The 19,783-nt window shown below is 59.6% G+C and overlaps 2 protein-coding genes across 2 annotated transcripts; one reads left to right on the top strand and one right to left on the bottom strand.

Moving 5' to 3' along the window:
* Nucleotides 1–232: 232 nt before the first annotated feature.
* Nucleotides 233–5,265, top strand: VPS51 (VPS51 subunit of GARP complex). Its single transcript, XM_082283331.1, has 10 exons — nucleotides 233–457; nucleotides 940–1,069; nucleotides 1,293–1,439; nucleotides 1,621–1,837; nucleotides 1,930–2,659; nucleotides 2,808–3,026; nucleotides 3,326–3,547; nucleotides 3,723–3,844; nucleotides 4,302–4,389; nucleotides 4,719–5,265. The coding sequence occupies exons 1-10, from the start codon at nucleotides 245–247 to the stop codon at nucleotides 4,977–4,979; spliced, it is 2,349 nt and encodes a 782-aa protein (XP_082139457.1). The 5' UTR covers nucleotides 233–244; the 3' UTR covers nucleotides 4,980–5,265.
* Nucleotides 5,266–6,858: 1,593 nt separating this feature from the next.
* Nucleotides 6,859–19,511, bottom strand: INCENP (inner centromere protein; the record flags this gene model as incomplete). The annotated part of the gene is made up of 17 exons (XM_082282992.1): nucleotides 6,859–7,073; nucleotides 7,508–7,667; nucleotides 8,784–8,897; nucleotides 9,404–9,494; nucleotides 9,764–9,939; nucleotides 10,133–10,255; nucleotides 10,940–11,060; nucleotides 11,411–11,520; nucleotides 13,403–13,537; nucleotides 13,620–13,737; nucleotides 14,236–14,287; nucleotides 14,740–14,818; nucleotides 16,248–16,281; nucleotides 16,428–16,479; nucleotides 17,842–18,590; nucleotides 19,138–19,251; nucleotides 19,339–19,511. The coding sequence occupies 17 exons, from the start codon at nucleotides 19,509–19,511 to the stop codon at nucleotides 6,859–6,861; spliced, it is 2,616 nt and encodes an 871-aa protein (XP_082139118.1).
* Nucleotides 19,512–19,783: the final 272 nt, after the last annotated feature.

Raw genomic sequence — 19,783 nt, 5'->3', positions numbered from 1 at the left:
GCCCAGGGCTGGAGCAGGGCCCTCGCGTGGGGTGGGGGGTGTCCCCAGGTTCCCACCCGGTGTCTTGGGGAGATGAGCATGGGGATGCAGCGGGGACTCACGGGGACACGGGGGAGGCCCGGGGACGGTAACCGGGCCCCGCCACGTCCGGCGCCGCTCTCCCCGTCGCCATGGCAACCGGCGTCGCGCCGGAAGTGACGCGCGGAGGAGCCGGAAGCGGCGCCGAGGCGGAAGCGGCGGCGCGATGGCGGCGGTGACAGCGGGGAGCGGAGCCGGGAGCGGGGCCGGGGGCAGCCCTGAGGCCACCGGCGGAAGCACCGGCGGCGGCGGGTGGCGGCGTCCCCACGGACCGCTCCAGCGCTACTATGGCCCGTCCACTGCCGAGGCGGCTGAGGCCGCCCCGGACCCCACCGACATCAACGGGCCCCACTTCGACCCGGAGGTGTTCATGACCAAGGTGACCTTTGATCCTCCCCAGGAAACCTCTCCCGCGGGCACCCCCACTTCGGAGGCGGCTCCGGGGACCCCGATGGGCGCCGGGAGGTCCCCGCGGGGCCGCGTCGCGAGGGATCCCGGTGGATGCCCCCGACCCCGGCGGGACCGGTCCCCAGGGTCCCCAGAACCTTGGGAGCTCCAGTGTCCCGAGGGCACCCCAGAAAGGGCCTGGTCGGGCATCCCTATGGCTATGCTCTTGTGGGGCTCCTGTGGGCCTGTAGGATCCTACGGGAATGGTACCGGGGTGCTCCGGAGCAGCTGGGTCGGGGCCAGTTGGCACTACGGGGGGATCCCTGGAGGGCGGGGGGAGGCTCCTGGGGAACACTGCCGTATCCCAGGAGGAATCCGGGGGCGCAGGTTGGGATCCCGGAGGGCAGCTGATGATCTCAGTTAGGGGGCAGGGGAGGGGGCCAGAGGCAGATGTGCACCCGTCGTCCCCCCCAGGTGCGCAGCGAGTGTCCCCTGGGGCAGCTCCTGGCCCGCGAGGCCGCGCTGGGGCGGGAGATCCGCGCGCTGGACAGCGACATGCAGACCCTGCTCTACGAGAACTACAACAAGTTTATCTCCGCCACCGGTGAGCCGTTCCCTCTGGATCCTGCCGATGGCAGCAGCGGGAGGTGGGAGCTCGGGGCTGTTCACTCTGGCAGCGCTGGGAAGCTGCCCTGAGGAACGCGGCGGCTCACCCCGCTGCGGTAACCAGCCTTCTCTGGGGGTTGTGGCTGTGGTCTGGTAGCCCTGGGCGGGCCGGGGGCGTCCCGGGCAGCCGAGGGACTCGGCGCTTGGCTCGTGTTCCCCAGACACCATCCGGAAGATGAAGGTGGATTTCCGGCACATGGAGGCGGAGATGGACGACCTGGCGGCCAACATGGCAGCCATCAGTGCCTCGAGCGCCCGCGTCAGCGCCGCGCTGCAGGACCGGCACCGCCGCGGCGCCCAGCTGGCCGGTACAGACCGGGGCCGTCCGGGGGCAGATCCAGGGGGATCTGTGGGGATGGGGCATGTGGGGTGCAGGGGCAGACCCAGCAGGTGGGTGTCCCACGTGGGGGGCAGACCCAGCAGCTGGTGCCACCGCCTGTCTTGTCCTGCTCCCCTTGTCTCCCCACGCCTGACCCCCTGTCCCTGCAGGGGTGCAGGCGCTGCTGCGGAAGCTGCAGGCGCTGGTGGAGGTGCCGGGGCGGCTGCGGCGCTGGGCGGGCACGGAGCCCGCGCGGGCCCTGCGCTGCCACGCCCGCGCCCGCGCCGTGCTGCGCCACTACCGCCACCTGCCCTCCTTCCGCGCCATCGAGGATGAGAGCCACGCCATCATGGCCGAGCTGGCCCAGCGCCTCCGCACACGCCTCCGGTGCGTCACCCTGGAGCCTGCTGGTGACTTCTGTTGCCTATTCCCTGTTTTCTGCCGTGCCACGGTTAACCCCGGACCCTCCCACCCACCAGGGAGGAGACGCTGGACCCCAAGGAGCTCACCGAGTGCGTGGAGATGCTGCTGCAGCTGGAGGAGCCGGCCGAGGAGCTGAGCGAGGAGTTCCTGAGCCAGGCGGGCGCGCGCCTCGAGGCCGAGCTGGCGGCGCTGGAGGCCGAGCTGCCCGTGGCCGACCCCTCGGGCGCGGCCACCACGCCGCCGCCGCCCGCCTCCGACATCCTGGACTTCGTGGACCGCGGCAGCTCGGCCTTCGTGGGCACGCTGTGCCAGCTGGCCGGCTCGTACCGCGCGCTGTTCGGCGGGGACGCGGGGCGCCTGGAGCCCTTCGCCGCCGCGCTGGCCGCCCGCTACTTCGCGCTGCTGGAGCGGCGGCTGGCGCTGGAGCGCGGCCTGGGCGACACGTCCCTGCTGGTGCGGGCGCTCGACCGCTTCCACCGCCGGCTGCGCGCCCTGCTCGAGCTGCTGCCCGCGGGCGCCGCCGCCGCCGCCGCGCTGGTGGCCCGAGCCGCCCGTGAGCGCGTCGACCGCTACCTGCGCGCCCTGCAGACCTTCTTCCTCGGCTGCCTGGGCGACGTGCGCCAGGCGCTGGCTGCCCCCCGGCCCCCTGGCAAAGAGGGGCCCGGCCTGCCCGACCTTCTGGCCACACTGGCCGCCTCCGTGCTGGGCCAGCTCAAGGCCGTGCTGGCCTACGTGCAGCTCTTCACCGCCAGGGATGTCGCCTTTGCCAGCCTGCCCTACTTCAAGGTGGGGCACCGCGGGGTGGGGCGCGGGACAGGCTGAGGGGGCTGGGGGCAGTTTGGGGTCACTGGAGCAATCTGGGGGTGGCACAGGGAGGTTTGGAGCCCGTACAGGGCAGTTTGGAGTGTGACCCCCCCCCCCGTTTGTGGCACAGGGGGAGTTCTGTGTGACAGCAGTGCGTGAGGGACTGGTGGTGGCCTTCGTGCGCTGGCTGTGCCGCACCGCCCGTGGCTTCGCTGACGGCCCGGCTGAGCGGGGAGCTCCCACTGCCCCCCCAGCCCTGCTGCTGCTCCTCGCCCGCCTCTGCCTGGACTATGAGAACTCCACCATCGGCTACATCCTCACCCTCACCGACGAGCAGTTCCCGCCCCAGGTGAGCCCCTAAGTGGCCCTAAGGGGATCATGAATGTCCCCCAGAGATGTTCAGGGGGGTTTTGCATGGCCCCAAGAGCCCCTGGAGCCCCAAGTACACGTGAGAGGAGCAGCGATGCTGCTGCAGGCAGGGTGGCCCAGAGTGCCGCACCCGTCCGTCCGCGTGCCCCCAGGACATGAGATGTGGAGTCGTGGGCGGGGTGGCATCCCCACACCTCCCCACGCCCCTCGTACCGCCAGCAGGGCCAGCGCCGCCGCAGGGGAGGCGCGGGGCTGTCCCTAGCGGTGTGTGTCCCCCAGGACTCGGGGCTGGCGGTGACGCCGGGGCCAGCGCTGTGTGCGGAGGCGCGGGCGGCGGCGCAGCGGCTGCTGGACCACTACGTGCAGGTGCAGGGCGCGGCCGTGGCGCAGATGCTGCGCAAGAGCGTCGAGACGCGCGACTGGCTGGGCACCGTCGAGCCCCGCAACGTGCGCGCCGTCATGAAGCGCGTGGTGGAGGACATCACCGCCATCGACGTCCAGGTGGGGCTGCCGGCGGGGTGGGCGTTCCTGGAGGGCTCCAGGGGGTTTGCCCAAGATCCCAGAGCGGCCCTTTGGGAAGGGTTTGGGAGGGTCGCAAAGACTTAGAGGGCTGCTGGGTGGTTTGGGGGGTCCTTGGAGGGGGTTTTGGGTGCTGAGGGTGTGGTGCCACACACAGGTGGGGCAGCTCTTCGAGGAGGGGGTGAGGCGGGCGCAGAGCAGCGATTCCAGCCGACGCGCCTTCTCCGTCTACAGCAGCTCGCGGGCGCCCGGCCGCTACGCCCCCAGCTACACCCCCAGGTCAGCCCCGCCACCCCTGGGTCACCCTGGCAGCCCCAGGCTCCCTGTGTCACTGCGTGGGCCACCCCAGCACCCCTGGGCTCCTTGTCACTCCTGCAGTATTCACTGCATCTTCCCTGTCATCCTCTTTATGGTCCCAGACTGTCCCAATATCCTCACATAATCTTGACAGCCCTTAGCTGCCCCCATGTCCCCAAACTGTCCCTGTTTGTCCCAACCATCCCTGTGTTCTTTACAACTGCCCCAGAATCCCCCGGTAATCCCCATGGCTCTTGTGTCCCTCAGTTGTCTTGTCCCTCCATGTCCTAGGACCATCCTCACGTTCCCCTGCCTTTCTGTCCCCAAACCATCCCTGCATCCTCTGACCGTCTCCATGGCCCCTAACGGTCCCTGTGTCCCTGTCCCCACATCCCTGGCTCTATCAAGTCCCTGACTGTCCCTGTGTCCATGCCCTCAGTGCCCCCATGGACACCCACCTGCTCAGCAACATCCAGAAGCTCTTCTCTGAGCGCATCGACATCTTCAGCCCTGTTGAGTTCAACAAGGTGAGGTCATGGGGACACCACCATGTCCCTAAACATCCCCAGAGGCCCCCAACTGCCCACCTTCCCAGTGCCACTTGTCCCTGTTGTCAGGGCTTGGGGGGTCCCTGGGAGCTGGTGACCAGGACAAGGGTGTCCCCAGTGTTCCCTGTCCTCGGTATCAGGACTCTGGCAGGAGATGGGTGGGGATCTGTATAGCGACCAGGCCAAGGGTGTCCTTGTGCCACATGTCCCCATGCTCAGGAGTTCCTGGGGAGTGGCAGCCAGGACAGGGGCCCCCACATGCCATGTGCTCCCCGTGTGCCACGTGTTGCCGCTGTCCCCTCACGCAGGTGTCGGTGCTGACGGGCATCATCAAGATCAGCCTGAAGACGCTGCTGGAGTGCGTGCGGCTGCGCACGCTGGGGCGCTTCGGGCTGCAGCAGGTGCAGGTGGACGGGCACTACCTGCAGCTCTACCTGTGGCGCTTCGCCTCCGACGAGCGCGTGGTGCAGGGGCTGCTGGACGAGGTGGCCGCCAGCGCCGCCCACCGCTGCCTCGACCCCGTCCCCATGGAGCACAGCGTCGTCGAGCTCATCTGCGAGCGCGGGTAGCGTGAGGGACAGGGACGTGCCACGCCTGGGGCCTGTTACACCTCTGGGGACAGCAGACCTGCACCCTGTGAGTCCCTGCACCTATGTGAGGACGCTTTGTGTGTCCTTCCCAGCATGGCAGCACACGAGGACACCTTGTCCCCACGCTGGGTCCCACCATGTTGCTCAAACCCTCCTTCCCCATTGCCTCCCCACCCCAGTGACACAGTGTCATCCCCCACCTTGGTGACATCCCCTTTCGCCTGGAGACAGCCCCTTTGTCACTAATAAATTATGTGTGAACTGAGTGTTGCGTCCCTGTCTGTGCCCGGGGGGCGGGAGCTGGCCCTGCACGCAGGGGGGTCCCACCTGCAGCCAGGGTGACAGCACAGGGACAGGGGCTGGGCACTGAGCGATGTCCCCAATGGACCCACAGACATGAGGGCCCCAAACCTTAAAAATCAGGCACCAAAAGCCCTCATGGGTGCTACAGAGTGCTGGGGAACCCCCAGGACACAGATTCTCCATTGGAGGTCAGAAGTTCTCCCCAGACAGGACGCTCCTGCCTCAAGGAATCGGCACAAAAGGGGCAGACTCCAAACCCTCGATTTCCGCTAACAAAAAGCTGCAAGGAGCCCAGAGAGGGTAAAACTCATTTTATCCAACAGTGTTTGGCCAGGTCAGAAGCTTTTGTACAAGAAATCGCGGTCACATGGATACAGACCTGGATGCACAGGACAGCCATGGAAGCACGGGCACTCCATGGGTACAGACAGCAAGAGCCAGACCTGGACCTACAGAGCAACCCCAGAAGCACAGACACTCCACAGATACAGACCTGGACATTCAGAGCAGCCCCAGAATACAGACACCAGTGCATTTAAATACAAAACACACATCTTTTGAAGAACATTTGCTGGCAAACAGCGCATTGGCTACAGATACACAGACAGGATCACGTTGCCTCACACAGAGCAAAGTCTCTACAGGGGTTTTACAGGACTGGGCTGGGTGGGTGCAGAAGGAATGACTAAACCACCACGGGCTCCTGGAATGGGAAGGCTGAGCTGGAATTTTTGGTTCGATGAAATCGGGTTGGCCAGAGTCCGGTTAACAGCGGCTCACTGAACAGGAAGTGCTAAACAGGCCGAGAGACAGCGAGCTGATGCTGAGCCACAGCCAAGGGTGAACAAGGGGGATTACGGTTAAAAACATCCTCTCAATCCCATCTGGCCTCACAGATGGAATTTTCACTGAGAAACAAAAGAAGTCTGCCAGAACCCTTGCAGAGTTTCTCCTCTCGAGGCCTAGAGCTGGCTCACACACCTGTGGCTCCTCGGGGACATGGTCACACCTGTGGTCACTGAGACCCTCGGCGTGTTCCCGCCTTGTTCCAGCTGTGCCAACATCAGCCATGCCCGGCTGATGGACACCACCACGCAGGTGGGAAACAGAGTGATGAATCCCTGTGGGATTGCAGGAGATGAAGAGCACACCTGGGCACACCTTCCTGAGAAGAGCGGCGGAGCAGGCCGGACTGTGCCCTGGTGCAGTGGTGCCTGGCTGTCCCTGGCCTCGCGGGCAGCACAGACGTACAACTGGCGGCAGGTACTGCCAGGCCCGTGGGGCGGGCAGGGGGGATCCCACAGCTTCAGTGACACCCCTCACCCGCCAAAGGTCTGAGTCCACGCCAGCTGCAAGCTAAGGGTAAGAGAGAGGCACTTCCCAGGGCAGCACCTCATGGCTTGGCCTGACAGACACCAGCCCCGCAAACCGAGGCGCAGGAACCCAGGAAAAGCTGCCATTTATTCAACGCTAGAACCTAAATACTTAAAGTGAAGAGTGACTCCTTCCTCACCTGGAGACAGGAAGGCACAGCTGCTGCACACCAGCGCTCACCTCAGGGCTTCTTGAGGCCGCAGGGCAGCCCCAGGGCCGGCTTGGCCCCCACGGTGGGCGGGGAGTGCCACACGGCCGAGCTGGTGCGCTTGAAGTAGCGGGGTTTGCTCTTGTAGAAGATGTGCTCCAGCCTGGGGCTGGGGATGGCCCCGAACAGCGCGTCCACGTCGGGGGGGTTGTAGTACTGCCGGATCACAGCCTGGCTGAGCTGGTGCCCTGCGGGAACAGACGAGGGCTGCGTTAATTTTGTTAACTGGGACTGCTGTGTACGCTGTTGCGTGCCGCGTGTCCCGCTCTGCTCATCTCTCATCGCTCCAAGGCAGCTCAGCAGTGTATTTGTCCCCCATCACGTTGTGACAAGACCCCCAAGTGGTGGAGGAGGATTCCACGTTCCACATAGACTCATGGAACAGTCTGGACTGAAAGGGATTTTGAAACTCATGCAGTTCCAGCCCCCTGCCACGGGCAGGCACACCTTCCACTAGACCGGGCTGCTCCAAGCCCCTGTCCAGTCTTGGACACAGAAGTACCCCTTCCATGCTGGAGTACTTTTGACTCCTCCAGGCAGGAGGAACTGGGCAAAGCCCCACAGCAGGTCCCACAGTCTGCTGGGGGTCCTGGACACCCGTGTTCCCCCCCCCCCCACATACCTGTGGCCCAGGCAGGGACAGGCTTGCGCGGCTGGCTCTCGTCATCCGTCGAGTCGTCGCTGTTCAGGTCCATCCCGTAGTCGTTCGAGCTTGTCACAGGCAGCTTGAATTCCTTCCTGTTCTGCGGAGTCATCTCATACGAGTTGCAGGCAGGGGAATTCTAGAAGGGAAACACATTCCACAGGTGCTGGATGCAGCAGCACCAGCAGGCTCCAAGCTGCAGCAGGACCAGCTCATCCCCACCTCCTGCTCTGTCACCTCATAGCAAACCCTGAGTCTGGCAGTTCTCAAGCTGGGACCCGAGAGCTTGACCCAAGTTCCAAAGCTGTGGCCCGATGATGGCTGTGCATGGCCTTCTCCTGTTTAATTAGGCTGATTAATTTGCCATCTGTGGCATGAGCACACAGCGATAGATTAATCTAACAGCTCTAATAGAACAGAGCTCCACTCCAATCAAGGCAAGGTTAACTGGAGGTTTTATGTCGCTGGGGCAGAGTCACATGCTCTAAACACTCCACAACCCAACTTCGGGGCTTGATTAATGATACAAAACTGCTAATTGCTGTACAGAGAACCTGCCCACCAGCTCAACCAAATTGAGCTCACGCTAATGGGAGCAGCACGGGCAGGAAGTGTAAGAGCAGGACAAAACCTACAACTACGGATTTCCGTTTTTTCAGCTGGAAATTTTCAGTAGAAATTCAATTATCGGTCAGGAAATGAGTGTCTGGAGAGCTGGACACAGTTGTCCTTCCCCACCAGAGACTCCCTTCATGGCTTTGTGTCTAGTGACATTAACTCCCATCCACTGGTTCTACACCTAAAGATTAAGATTCGGAGCTTTGCACGGAGCCAAGAGCCACGCGTTCGTTGCCAGTGTCCAGGACACGAATGCACACCCGCAGGATTCTCCCGTGCCAAAGCACCACCGTTCCACAGCCTCTGCCGCCACCTTGTGGCTCTTCCCAAATTTGACCCCAAATAAAACTCGCAGCGCTTTCTGCCCCTGAGGTCTTTCCGCTAACTTAAGAGACACTTAAGACAGCTCCAACAGCTGCTGTCTTACCCACAGCCAGAACCCCTGTCCAATCCCTCCTGCTTCCCTTCCCCCCGTCATTGAAACATTCGTGGAGCCAACCCCAGACAACCAGGATTTACAGAATCCCTGTGTTACTGGAAAGGCAGATAAAAGCAGAGGGGGGAGCTGCCCGAGGTTGGAGTGGGTCAGTGCTCGGACTGAACTCTGCTGTCACCTCTAAGGAGCCACCCCAGTTACCTCCTTGTTCTCCAGGAGCAGTGCCTGGGCACCGTCTTTGGCCTTTTGCTCCTCTGACAGTTTCTTCTGCTCTTCCTCCTGCCTCTTCTTCTCCGCCAGCATCTGCTGCTCCTGCTGCCAAGAAGACACCCACAGGATTACCCTTAGGGACTACACTGCCAGCCCAGCCATCCACCCTTGTGACAGGCAAAACACCCAAGCACCTCATTACAGCTGGTCCTCGTGCTACTGAGGAGCGCCTGGGACGTGGTGCAGCCTCCTCAGAGGGGCACAAACCCACCGACCCCCATGCCAGAGCATCAGCTGCCTTTCCCTGACAAAGCCAGGGCCTTCCGCCTTGGAAAACTTGCTGCTGACTTTATCTTGGGGCTATAAAAGCCAGAAACCAGCTGACCATCTGCAGAAGTCTGTGCTACTGATCTTGGCCTCTTTCTAGACTAGTAAACAGCATTTTCAGTTTAGTCTGCACACGATACTGTAACCAGGTCCAACTTCCTTCTCCGAAGTGCCACAGCAGCTCCTCAGGGCTCCCCACAGCATCCCCACTGAGCTGCTCCAACAGCAAGAGCTGCTGTGGCCAGACTGGGTGGCTCTATCCTTCCCCAAAATCAACCACTTACCTCCTTCTTCTCCATCTCCCTGCGGAGCCGCTCCTTAGCATCCGCTGCTTCCTTCTGCAGGCGGGCAGCCTTCTCCTGCTGCTCCCGGAGCCTGGGAACCACAGCACAGGCCCTCACTGCCAGAACCACACCAGGGCCCTCCCTCCCTCCCTGCCAGCTCTTCAGGCACTCCCCACCACGCTCCTGACATCCCTGAGCCCAGAGTTCCTCCTTGGCAGCTCGGCACCAGCGACAGTGCAGAGCTGTGCTGCCAGGTCACAGCAGCTCCCTGCTGCGCCAGCCTTCCACTCCTGCCCTCTGCTCCAGCTGCGTTTCAATCCCAGCACAGAATTTGGCACATAAATGGGGATTTCGCCTTACTTCTCCGCCTGGATCCGCTCCTGCTCCCTCTTCCTCTCCAGTTCTCTCTCTGCAGCCAATTGTCTCTCCTGCTCCTGCTCCGCCTGCCTCTGCTCAGCGATCTTCTGAGCACGCTCCTGCTCCTCTTCCCTCTTCTTCTGCATCAGCTCCCTGTGCCGCCGTTCCTCCTCCTCCGCCTGCAAGCCCAGGCAGGAGTTACTCACCTGACAGGAGAAGGCTCCAGGGGACAGCACCAGGAACCCCTTGTTTGACCCAAAGACCCATTGCTACATGGCAGGGAAACACTTTGGGGGTAAATCCCCAGTGCCCAAGGCAGGTGCATCCCCTGCCCAGTTCTGCCTGTGGGACACAGCAGGCCCACACACACACCTGCTGCAGAGCTCTTTGTCTCCTGGCCTCCTCCTCTTGTCTGCGCCGGGCCTCAGCTTCCTCCATCTTCCTGGCGGCCACTCTCTTCTTGATCTTCTCCTCTGCCAGCCTTTCCTCCCGCACCTGGAGCACACACGGACCCAGTCTCAGGCAGGACAGCACAGCAGGACATCTCACAGGGCAAACCCTCCCTCCTTTTCCCCCAGCAACCAAGGAGGCCTGTGCTCTATTTTAAAAAGGTCATATTTAGGGCAGTGACCTTGTTTTACATCCTCACAGGCAGAGCTGACCCCATCCTGCGGTTTGCACGTCCAGTCCCACAAAGCCATTGCAATATAACCTCAGAGCCGTGCAATCAGACAGGCAGCTTGGGATAATTAAAGCAGACAAATGACCACTAGGCCACTGCACAAATTGCCTGGAAGTCGGGGATCTGAGGAAGGCTCTGGATGAAGGATGTTTGCTTTCCCCTGTCCAGCTATTACTCAGATGTGAGAAGCAGCAGATGAAGCCTTGGGGCCATTAGGCCGCCTTTATCTACTGCAAGTCCTTCTCCCATCTACCAGAGCATTAATAAATCCCATTTAGATTCAGGATTATGGAAAAACAGGGGTTCATCTGCCACGTGCTGTATCCAGACAAAGGCTGTCCCTCAGGATCACCAAGGCTCTGGAAACTTCCTTATTTGACTACTCTTTGGTTCAGCCTCTAAAACCCAAGCAGTCTCTTCCCAGAGAGCACATTTGTGCCCTACCAGCTGCCTCAGTGACTCCTGTTTGTCCCCAACAAGCTCTGCAGGGGCTGTACCTTCTCGGTCTTCTCATCAAACAGCGCAATCTTCTCCTTGATCTTCCTCTTCCTCTCCTTCTCCATCTCCTCCGCCCGCTCCCGGGCTTGCAGCACCTTGCGCAGCCGCTCCTCGCGCTTCCTGAGGACACAACCCAGCTCACCCTCGTGTTCCAGCCAGGTGAGCTCCCCCCAGCTCAGCACAAGGCCAAAGAGACACAGCAGGAAATTCAGTGGCCCAAATTCCCCATTCATTTAAGCACCAGCCACGTTTAAGCTCCGTCAGAAAGGGAGGACTCAAGACAAAAAAGCTGCAGCAGTGGGCAGCGAGGACAGTCAAAGCTTTGTATCAGCATTCCAGAGATACCCCAAGGATAAACACTTGTGCCTGTGCCCACAGGAATTTCTGCTGCTTGCACAGTCCCTGCAAGATAAAACACCTGGACGCAGGAACCTACAGGTGCCAAGAGCAGCGTGACCACATCTACTCACAGCTTCGCCTCTCCGAGTCGCCGTTTCTTCTCCTCCTCCAGCTTTTGCCTTCTCAGCTGCTCGGCTTCTTGCTTCTTCCGCAGAGTCTCCAGCTTCTGCCTCTCCTTTTCCTGAGGGGAATTGAAGTGTGATTGCACCCACTGGCCAGGGCTCCTTCCCACCCCACCTGCTCTGCACAAGGGCCCAGAGGTGACAGCAAGGAGCTGCAGCAGAAAAGTGGGATGGTGACAGCCCTGGAGCAGGGCTCAGGCAGCCTGTGACCTGGTCACACATGGACACATGAAAGGAAAACACCGCTGTGAATCTCAGGGAGCAAGAGGAGAAGCCGGGGCGCTCAAACAGGAGCATCAGCTCTGGAAGCCCAGGCAGCATCCTCAGGGACTGCAGGCAGCCAGCCCCGTGCTTTCTCTTGGTGCAAAGGAGCCACCAAGCAGCGCTAATGCCTGGCACGGCTCCCGCTTCCTGCGGCGAGCGCGGGGACAGATGGTGCTCCAGGAAACACCTTGAGCTCCTGCTGGCGCCTGTGCCTCCCACGAGGCTCGATCTGGTGGTGAACCACGAGCGCTCCGAGAGCGCCCAGCCTGCTCTGGCACGCAGCCAGCTCCATGTGCCAGCCAGAAACGGGGGCTTTCTCCTCGTTCTCCTGACCCAGCCTAGGCACACTGTCAGCCAGGGGAGCAAGATCCAGCCACCACTGCAGCCACAGCAAATGGATTAACATCGACCCACTCCATGCCAAAGCAGGCCTGGTCTCAGCACAAACCCACAGGTCAGCATGGGCATTGTCCAAGGGAATCCCTTACACTGGGCTCCGTGCTGGGAATGCTTGGTGCTGTCAGCATCCAAACTGGTTAATATAAAACTAACAACTACATCTTATTGCTCTGATGCTATTTAGTTATGTTTAGCTCCCACATGGAAAAACTCCCGAGGGGGAGCTGCCTGCACTGGAATGAAACCTGAAACATTCCACGAACTGACAGCAGCAGAGGAAGCACTCTCTAGCCACAAGACTCTTTTCTCATCCTATTAACTCCTCTGTAGTACTGACACTAACATCAGCAGGGGCCCAGCGAGACTGAAGCTGGAATCCTTCACTGTTTCCCAACGGCCTTCCCCGACCTGCTGGAGCACAGGCAGCCTCTAACACGGCTCTAGGAAGCTCTGCCATTAGGCTGCTAGATGCAGGAATACCAATCCCTGCATCCTGCCCTCCCCTTTCTCCCTCTCAGCTCTCCTGCAAGGAAAAACCAGCCCCAGAGCTGCCTGATTGCAGGTGAGTTGTTGGGTATCAGGAGTATGAGCAATTCCTGCTTGGCACACGGCTTCGAGCATGGCTCTGAGTGAATCCAGGGAGCTACACCCTTGCCTAGAACCAGCTCTCAAATCCCTCCCTCCCAAACTGCTCCGGGCTTGGAAAACCAGGGGCTTGGTTGGAAAGCTCCCTGGGGTACTGCAGAAGCACCTGCCTGCAGCCAGCCAAGGTGTGCTGCTGGTCCCAACAGGATCCATCAGTGAGACTGATGCCTGCTTGATTTGGACACCAGCAGCTGTCTGACTGGCCCCACATCCAGGACAGCCTTATGTTTCCTCCTGCCTCAAGGGTTTGGAAAACCTCCAAGGTTTGGATTTAAGAGGTATTTACTCAATCTCAATCATGAGAAAAGTCCTAGGAAGGAGACCTGGGATCTACAGGCTTCAGTTATCAATACAACTCAACATTCACAATCCCCTCGATTTCTGTTTCCCAGTTTTCATCTCTGACTGTTACTTGCCAATAGCACAGGGGAACGATGCAGGAATAAAGCCTGGAGTTAAAACTGGAATTCTCCAGGAAGCTGACTAACCCGAATTTTATTTATTCAAGAGTAAACAGACCTCTTCAAGTCACATAGTTTCAAATGGGTTGCAAAGCTCCTTTCACGCCTGCGCTTTAAGTTAGGCACTTAATCAAACCACCACGTACCAGCTGAGAGCAGAGCCCCCTCTTACCTTGGGATCAGCCTGGACAGGGGTGTTGTACCTGATGAAGGATTTTATGACTCCGGTCCTCCCCACAGAGCTCGGTGTCATGAGGAGCTGGTTCTTCTGCACGGTGTGCAGGAACGTTTTGAATGGGCGTACCACCTGTGGGAGGAACAGCAAAGTGTGAGCGGGGCTGAGTAAAAAAGGGTCTTGGTGAGGCATTCCAGGGTTACAAGGACCTCACCCTGCTGGCTGGGAGGACTGGGGATGGGGTCTTCCTCCTGAGAGGAGACAGCCCCCCCTCCTCTGCCTGCTGGTGGTCGTAGCGCTCGTCCACGGCTCTCTTGTAGCTCGGCTTCCTCCTGTGAGACAGCACAGCCCATCACACCGGGCAAATCCTCCTCCTGCCTCCAAGCCAGGGCTGGAAAGGGCCATAAACTATCCTGGGCTTAAGAGAGACTCCAGCGTGGCCAGGCCCTGGCACAGGGTGCCCAGAGCAGCTGGGGCTGCCCCTGGATCCCTGGCAGTGTCCAAGGCCAGGCTGGACACTGGGGTTTGGAGCAGCCCGGGACAGTGGAAGGTGTCCCTGCCATGGCAGGGGTGGGACTGGATGGGCTTTAATGTCCCTTCCAACCCAAACCAGTCTGTAATTCTAAGATTGTGCACACACAGTTGGCCAATAAATAAAACCCTAATGCAATAGAAAATACAAATTAAATCATAGAATAGTGGAGGCAGGGAAAACTTATTTGCAGAAGTTTCAGGGTCACAAACGCTGAGGCCATTGAACAACGTCCCAGCACTGAACCTGTTTGGAACAGAACCACAGCCCGCCCGAGACACTTCCAACCAGGACATACCTGGCACTCTGGGGTGGATCCAGGGTCCCTCCATTCTTATTTAAGTTATTTTCTGAAAGAGAACAGTTACACAGTGAGTTCTAGAAGGAAAAATCCCCTCCAACACGGGTTTGACAGCAGAGAAGGGACGTTGCAGCTCACTGAACAGCAAAACCACCTGCGTGAGTGGGCACGGCAGCACCTGGCTCTCATGGCACCGCTCCCACCTGGAAACTCCAGACAAAGCTGTCTGGGTTCTGCACAGCTTCAGCAACAGTGCTCAACTGGGCCTCCCACAACCCTCCAGCCTCATTATATCCATCTCCATGTGCTTGCCAGGATGGAAATAACTCCAGCACAGAGTTTTCTCACTGCTAATTGTCTGAAACAAATCCCTGCTCATCAAACATTAATTAATCTTTCCAACTGAGCTCTCAAATTAACCAGTCAATCTTTCCAGCTTCCCAACCAGCCTCCCAAAACAATAGCTTCCCTAAGTGCTGCCCCAAAGCCCTCCGGAATTACCACTGCTGCTCGGCTCCTGGGGCTGCCCGTGTTTGCTGACTGTGTGGGAGCGAAGGGACATCCGAGGGCTTTGGCAATCCTGTGGGAAAAGCAGAGGGGTCTCAGGACAACTGCACATGGAAACGGCCCGTTCCTGGTTCAGCTGGTGGCGTGGTTCCGACACGGGAATGGTCAGCGGCGTTAGCAGGGAATGCCAGAGCCCCTCTTGGCAAAGCCCTGGATGCTGCATCATCAGGAGAGGCGCAGACAGACACGAGCATCTGCGCTGCTTCAGCTGAACCAGCTCATCAACCATTAAGGCAGGAGCCTTCCAAGCTGTAAATCTGCGCTGCCGGAGCGCTGGCCAGAGCCAGCGTGCCCATTTCCCTGCGCAGTGACGAACGGGGAGCCTGGAGACAGCGGGCAAATGGCTCATTCCCATGATTTATCTGTTTGTTATGGGATACCCAGCGCTGCTCGCTGCCTCTGCACTTAGGCTGGGGCGTGCTCCGCTGGGATAATGGGCTGTGGTTCTGGAATTGCTCCCTGCTAGCAGCACCAGCATTACCTCCCGGTCAGCACTTCACAGTGCTGCGCTGGGAAGAGAAGAAAAGGCATTGATGGAGAATTCATCCTCCCCAATTCCTTCTGCAGGGCCCAGAAAAACTGACTTTTTTTTGAGTTTCTGCACAGCTGTAACAGCTCTCCTTGTCTTCACAAGCGCTTCAGGTCACTGCTCTTCCCCATTAATTCAGGCTGTGCTCATTGAAATTTATTCCGGACAAAACACTGACATGATCCTGGGATTACTTCCTCGGCGAGGATTGTGGAGGGAAAGGTGTTGACCTGAATAATATTCACAAATTTCTGCCTGTGTCCAAACTAACAAGTGTTGAATTACCTGCAGGACTGACCAAAAGGCCAAAAGAAGCTTTAAAAATACGGTGTGCAAACCATGCCACCAGCTGAACCAAACTCCCCCGAACTATAAGGTTTTTTTATCTGTAGAGATTGGGCACTGAATCTTCATACAATGATCTCTAGCAAGAGGTTAAGAAGGAAGAGCCAAGCAGGACTCAACCCTGAGGTCAGGCTCAGGGTGGTGTGCAACAAGTTCAACAGATTTAGGAAAGTGACAGAGGAAAGGCCATGTTTTAGTCAGAGAATCTTGGAAAGCATCCGAGACTGTCACACCCTTCTGACAGAACACCTCCACCTGCACCCAAAGCCATGGGTCACACGTGCTCATTTCCCAGAGAAAACTTTGCTGGTTTTGGTTTTGCTGGTTCTGGAATGTTGTGATTGAGACTTTCGCTAGTCCGAGTACCAGAACCACAGAGGCTGTGGAGGGGCTCATGCACCTCTGAGCCAGATGCTCTGTGCCTTCCCCACTCACTGCTATGGGACAGGTCACAAGGTCTGGCAATCCACAGCCAGAGCTCCCAAGTTTCCCACTAAGGTGTATTCCACACGTTTCCCTCCCAAATCCACACAGACACAAATGCTTTTAATCCCTGCCCAAGTCTTACCAGCTTGGAGGGGGTGGAAGATCCAGGAGGAGGCCTAGAAAGAAACCAAAGACAAAAGGGGCTGTGCTTAACAACACTGAGGAAACTGGGAAGCCACTTGGGTTTTACACCAAGAATGGCAGTGAAAAGGTCCTGCAAGGAGGGTAGTGAGGATAAATAAATAAGTGAAAGCATTCTCACCCAGCTTTGACAACTGTTTCCTCATCCTCTGGCACACTTACGGAGCTGGAGACTGTGGGAGAGGAAAGAACACACCTGAGCTGTGAGGCTGGGGTGCAGGCCAAGGCTCTGCTGGGACAAGGGCCTGCAGACACTGCAGAGGGGCCTGTCCTGCCCTGGGGAGCACACGCAGGTGGCACTGCAGGAACGCGCCCGGCGGTTCCTCTCAGGAAAGCACTTGTCAATTATGGATGAGTTCAGGGCAATATTCCACCAGCTAGCACTAATGGGGCGGGGCTTGGCCTTGGGCTTATCTGCAGGGCCCTGAGTGGACATCAGGAGCAGTCAGAGCCAGCCTTATTTACAGTGGGAGTGCTGCTCCCCAAGCCAGCATTCCAGCTGGCTCTGCTGTGCTGAGCTCGGAAGCCCCAGCACAGCCGAACCTGCCATGAATAACCAGAGCACCCAACAATCCCAGACTGGCTGGGGTGGGAAGGGAGCTTAAGGATCATCCACTCCCAGCCCCTGCCTTGAACAGGGACACCTCGCACTAGCCCAGGTTGCTCCAAGCCCTGTCCAACCTGGCCTTGGGCACTGCCAGGGGTGGGGCAGCCACAGCTCTATCAACCCGTGCCAAGGCCTTGCCTCCCTCAAATGGAAGGATTCCTTCCACATATCCCATCTAAATTTCCCCTTTTTCAGTTTGAACCCATTTCCCCTTGTCCTGTTACTCCAGTTCCTGATTAAGAGTCCCTCTCCAGCTTGTTTGCTTAATAATTCGGGCAGTTTAGACCAGACTGTCCTTCCCTAAACCTGCCTCTGCCACCAACTGTAAAAGTGTGGGAGACTTTTAATCTACAAAGCTCAGCCTTGAAATTCCCTTCTCAAACTCTAGACCCAGCAGCCAGATGCTGCTAAGGAGAAGGGAACTGAAGGAAACAGGCAGGGCTTTGGGAGAATCCATCAGCCCTTTTGGATCCCCAAACCCTTCTCAGCTTTGCCAGCTGTCCCCACAGAAACCAGGAAGACCAGCTGAGCAGAGCTGTGCCTGCCCCATCCCTGGAAGTGTTCAAGGCCGGGTTGGATGGGCCTTGGAGCACCCTGGGATAATGGTACTGGTACTTCCAGCCCAAACCATCCTGGGATTCCAGGATTAACGACTTCTCCCAGCAAATCAGCAATGGTTAAAGCTAAATTGAAATGGAGACACTGAGGCTGATCTCCCAGGTGGTTGACAAGGCTGAATTAATTCAGTTACCTGCGTTTCTCTGCTCACAGGGGGCTCCAGAAAGCCAGGGAGAACTTCCACGAGGGACTGCAGCCTGTCTAGCCTGGGAAGCTCAGCTGCTACCCCCAGAGCAGGTACCCAGCCCCAGCACTCTGCTTTCCTCAGCAGCAGAAAGCAGCAGAACCCCCCCACGGCACCCCAACTCACCATCCACGGAGCTGCAAGACACGGATCTCTTCCGAGCTGCCTTCTTCCTGCCCGCTGCCCTGGCGATGGATGTCCGGATCATGCTCTCCCTCTTGCTGGCCAGGGAGTACTTCTCTGCCAGGGAGGTTCTGCGGCTCAGCGAGGCTTTCCCCATCAGGCTGCGGCGCACGGAGCGGCGGCTGAGCCGGGCGCCGGTCGGAGTCCCCGGGCTGTCCCTCGGGGGCTGGCAGGGCTCCTCGGTGTGGCTGTGCTCCTGCAGGGAGCCGTCCCCCTCCTCCAGCCCAGCCTCCGTGCTCAGGATGATGGTGACGTTGGCTGCCTTCGCAGTCTGCGGCTCGGGCACAGCCTGCCTGGCCTCGGGGGTACAGGGCACCGCCAGCTCAGGGGCCGTGGGCACCAGCGGCGATGTGGGAGCACCGTGTTCCTCGGGAGAGCCATTCCCTGAGCTCGTGGGGAGCAGCTCTGCTGGCTCTGTTCCACTCCTCCGGAGGGGCACTGTAGCACCAATGTGGTCAGCTTCCATGCAGGGATCCTTGTCCTTCCCTGCTGCCTGCTGGGGAGGAGGGGTCTCAGGAACCACCTTGGAGCTGCTGGCAGAGGCTGCAGCCCGGGATCGTGTCACACGCTGGGGTGGAGAGCTTTCTTTTGCCTCGGCCCTGCTGAGTTCCAGGCTTTCTTTGTTCCGGAGTCGCTGAGAAGCTCGCACAGAAGGCACCAGTTTGAGGCTGCTGTTCCTCCTCCTGGAGAGTCTGATCACAGCAACAGTGCGTTAGGTGGGAACAGTAGTCGGGAACAGCCCTGACTCCTTCCGTGCACGCACGGGAGCGGAGCCAAAACACCTGGGACAGGCCCAGGAGACACAGAGCTGCACAAAGCAGTTAATGCAGACAGTAATTAAATTATGGAATAAATTAAGTTTAAATGACTTTGAAGAAGAAAGATAACAGACAGAGACACGGGGACATAGAACCAGGCAACAAACAAAAGCACTTCTCGTGAGAATCAAAATCCAATGTTTTTCGGCCGAGAGTGCCCCAGGCACACGGCCTGACCGGACCTTTAACATCAGGGGGTCCCGCGGGACAAAGGAAGGGGAACTCGCACTGACAAAGGAGAGAGGATCGCCAGGACACGCTCCGTGCAGGGGACTGTTCCCCTGAACCCTTGGCAGCAGGTCTGCTCAGCCTCCCACGGGCTCCCTCCGTTCTCCAGGCCCCGCGGACACCCTCTACGCTCCCCCTCTCCGCGGCCCGTCCCGAACGGGGCTCCCCGATCCCCGCTCCCGCCGCCCCTCACCGCTTCCTGCCGGGCTCCTGCTCCTCTTCCTGCAGGGCCGACAGCCGCTTCCTCCGCTGCCGTTTCTTCTGCGACGGCGTCTTGGGCATCAGCTCCAGCTCCTCGCTGTAGTTGCTAGAGAGGAAGGGGAGATCAAGACGGGATCAGCGCGGAGGGCGGCCGGTACGGGCCGGGGCCCAGCGGGGAGCGGGACGCGGGTACCTGACAAACATCCGGACGGCCTCCTCATAGATCTCATCCAGCCACACCATATCGGTCTCGTCCACGTGCTGCAGGAACTGGGCCAGACGCCGGTCGCACTCCGCGGGCAGCTCCAGCGAACGCGCCGCGGCCGCCGCAGGCCCCATCGCCGCCGCGGCCACCTTCGCGGCCATCGCCTCAGCGTCAACTGCCGCGCGCGCGCGGCACGCCGTTCAAAAGCGGCCCCGCCCCCCGCCGCAGCCAATCACCAGCCCTGCCCCCTCGGCAGCCAATCACCGCCCGCCGCCCCACACGGCCCGCCCTTCCCATTGGCCAGCACTCGGTGCCGCTCTGCTTGCCCGTCTCTATGCTCCTGGAGGACTCAGCTCGGAAGGCGGGGCTTGGGGAGGCGGGCCCATAGCCGGTCTCTTTAATAGCTGGGAGGGTGACGGACGGGCTCTGTAAC

Source organism: Coloeus monedula (genome assembly GCF_965178545.1).
Source record: "Coloeus monedula genome assembly, chromosome: 6".
Classification (NCBI taxonomy): Eukaryota; Metazoa; Chordata; class Aves; order Passeriformes; family Corvidae; genus Coloeus; species Coloeus monedula.
The sequence above is the reverse complement of the archived record's forward strand: the minus strand, read 5'-3'. Positions and strand labels throughout refer to the sequence as shown.

Coding starts and splice junctions, on each gene's coding strand:
- VPS51 (XM_082283331.1), top strand. CDS start 245: ATGGCGGCGGTGACAGCGGGGAGCGGAGCCGGGAGCGGGGCCGGGGGC. Junction 1,440..1,620: donor CCGCGGCGCCCAGCTGGCCG/GTACAGACCGGG, acceptor CTGTCCCTGCAG/GGGTGCAGGCGCTGCTGCGG. Junction 4,390..4,718: donor GCCCTGTTGAGTTCAACAAG/GTGAGGTCATGG, acceptor CCCCTCACGCAG/GTGTCGGTGCTGACGGGCAT.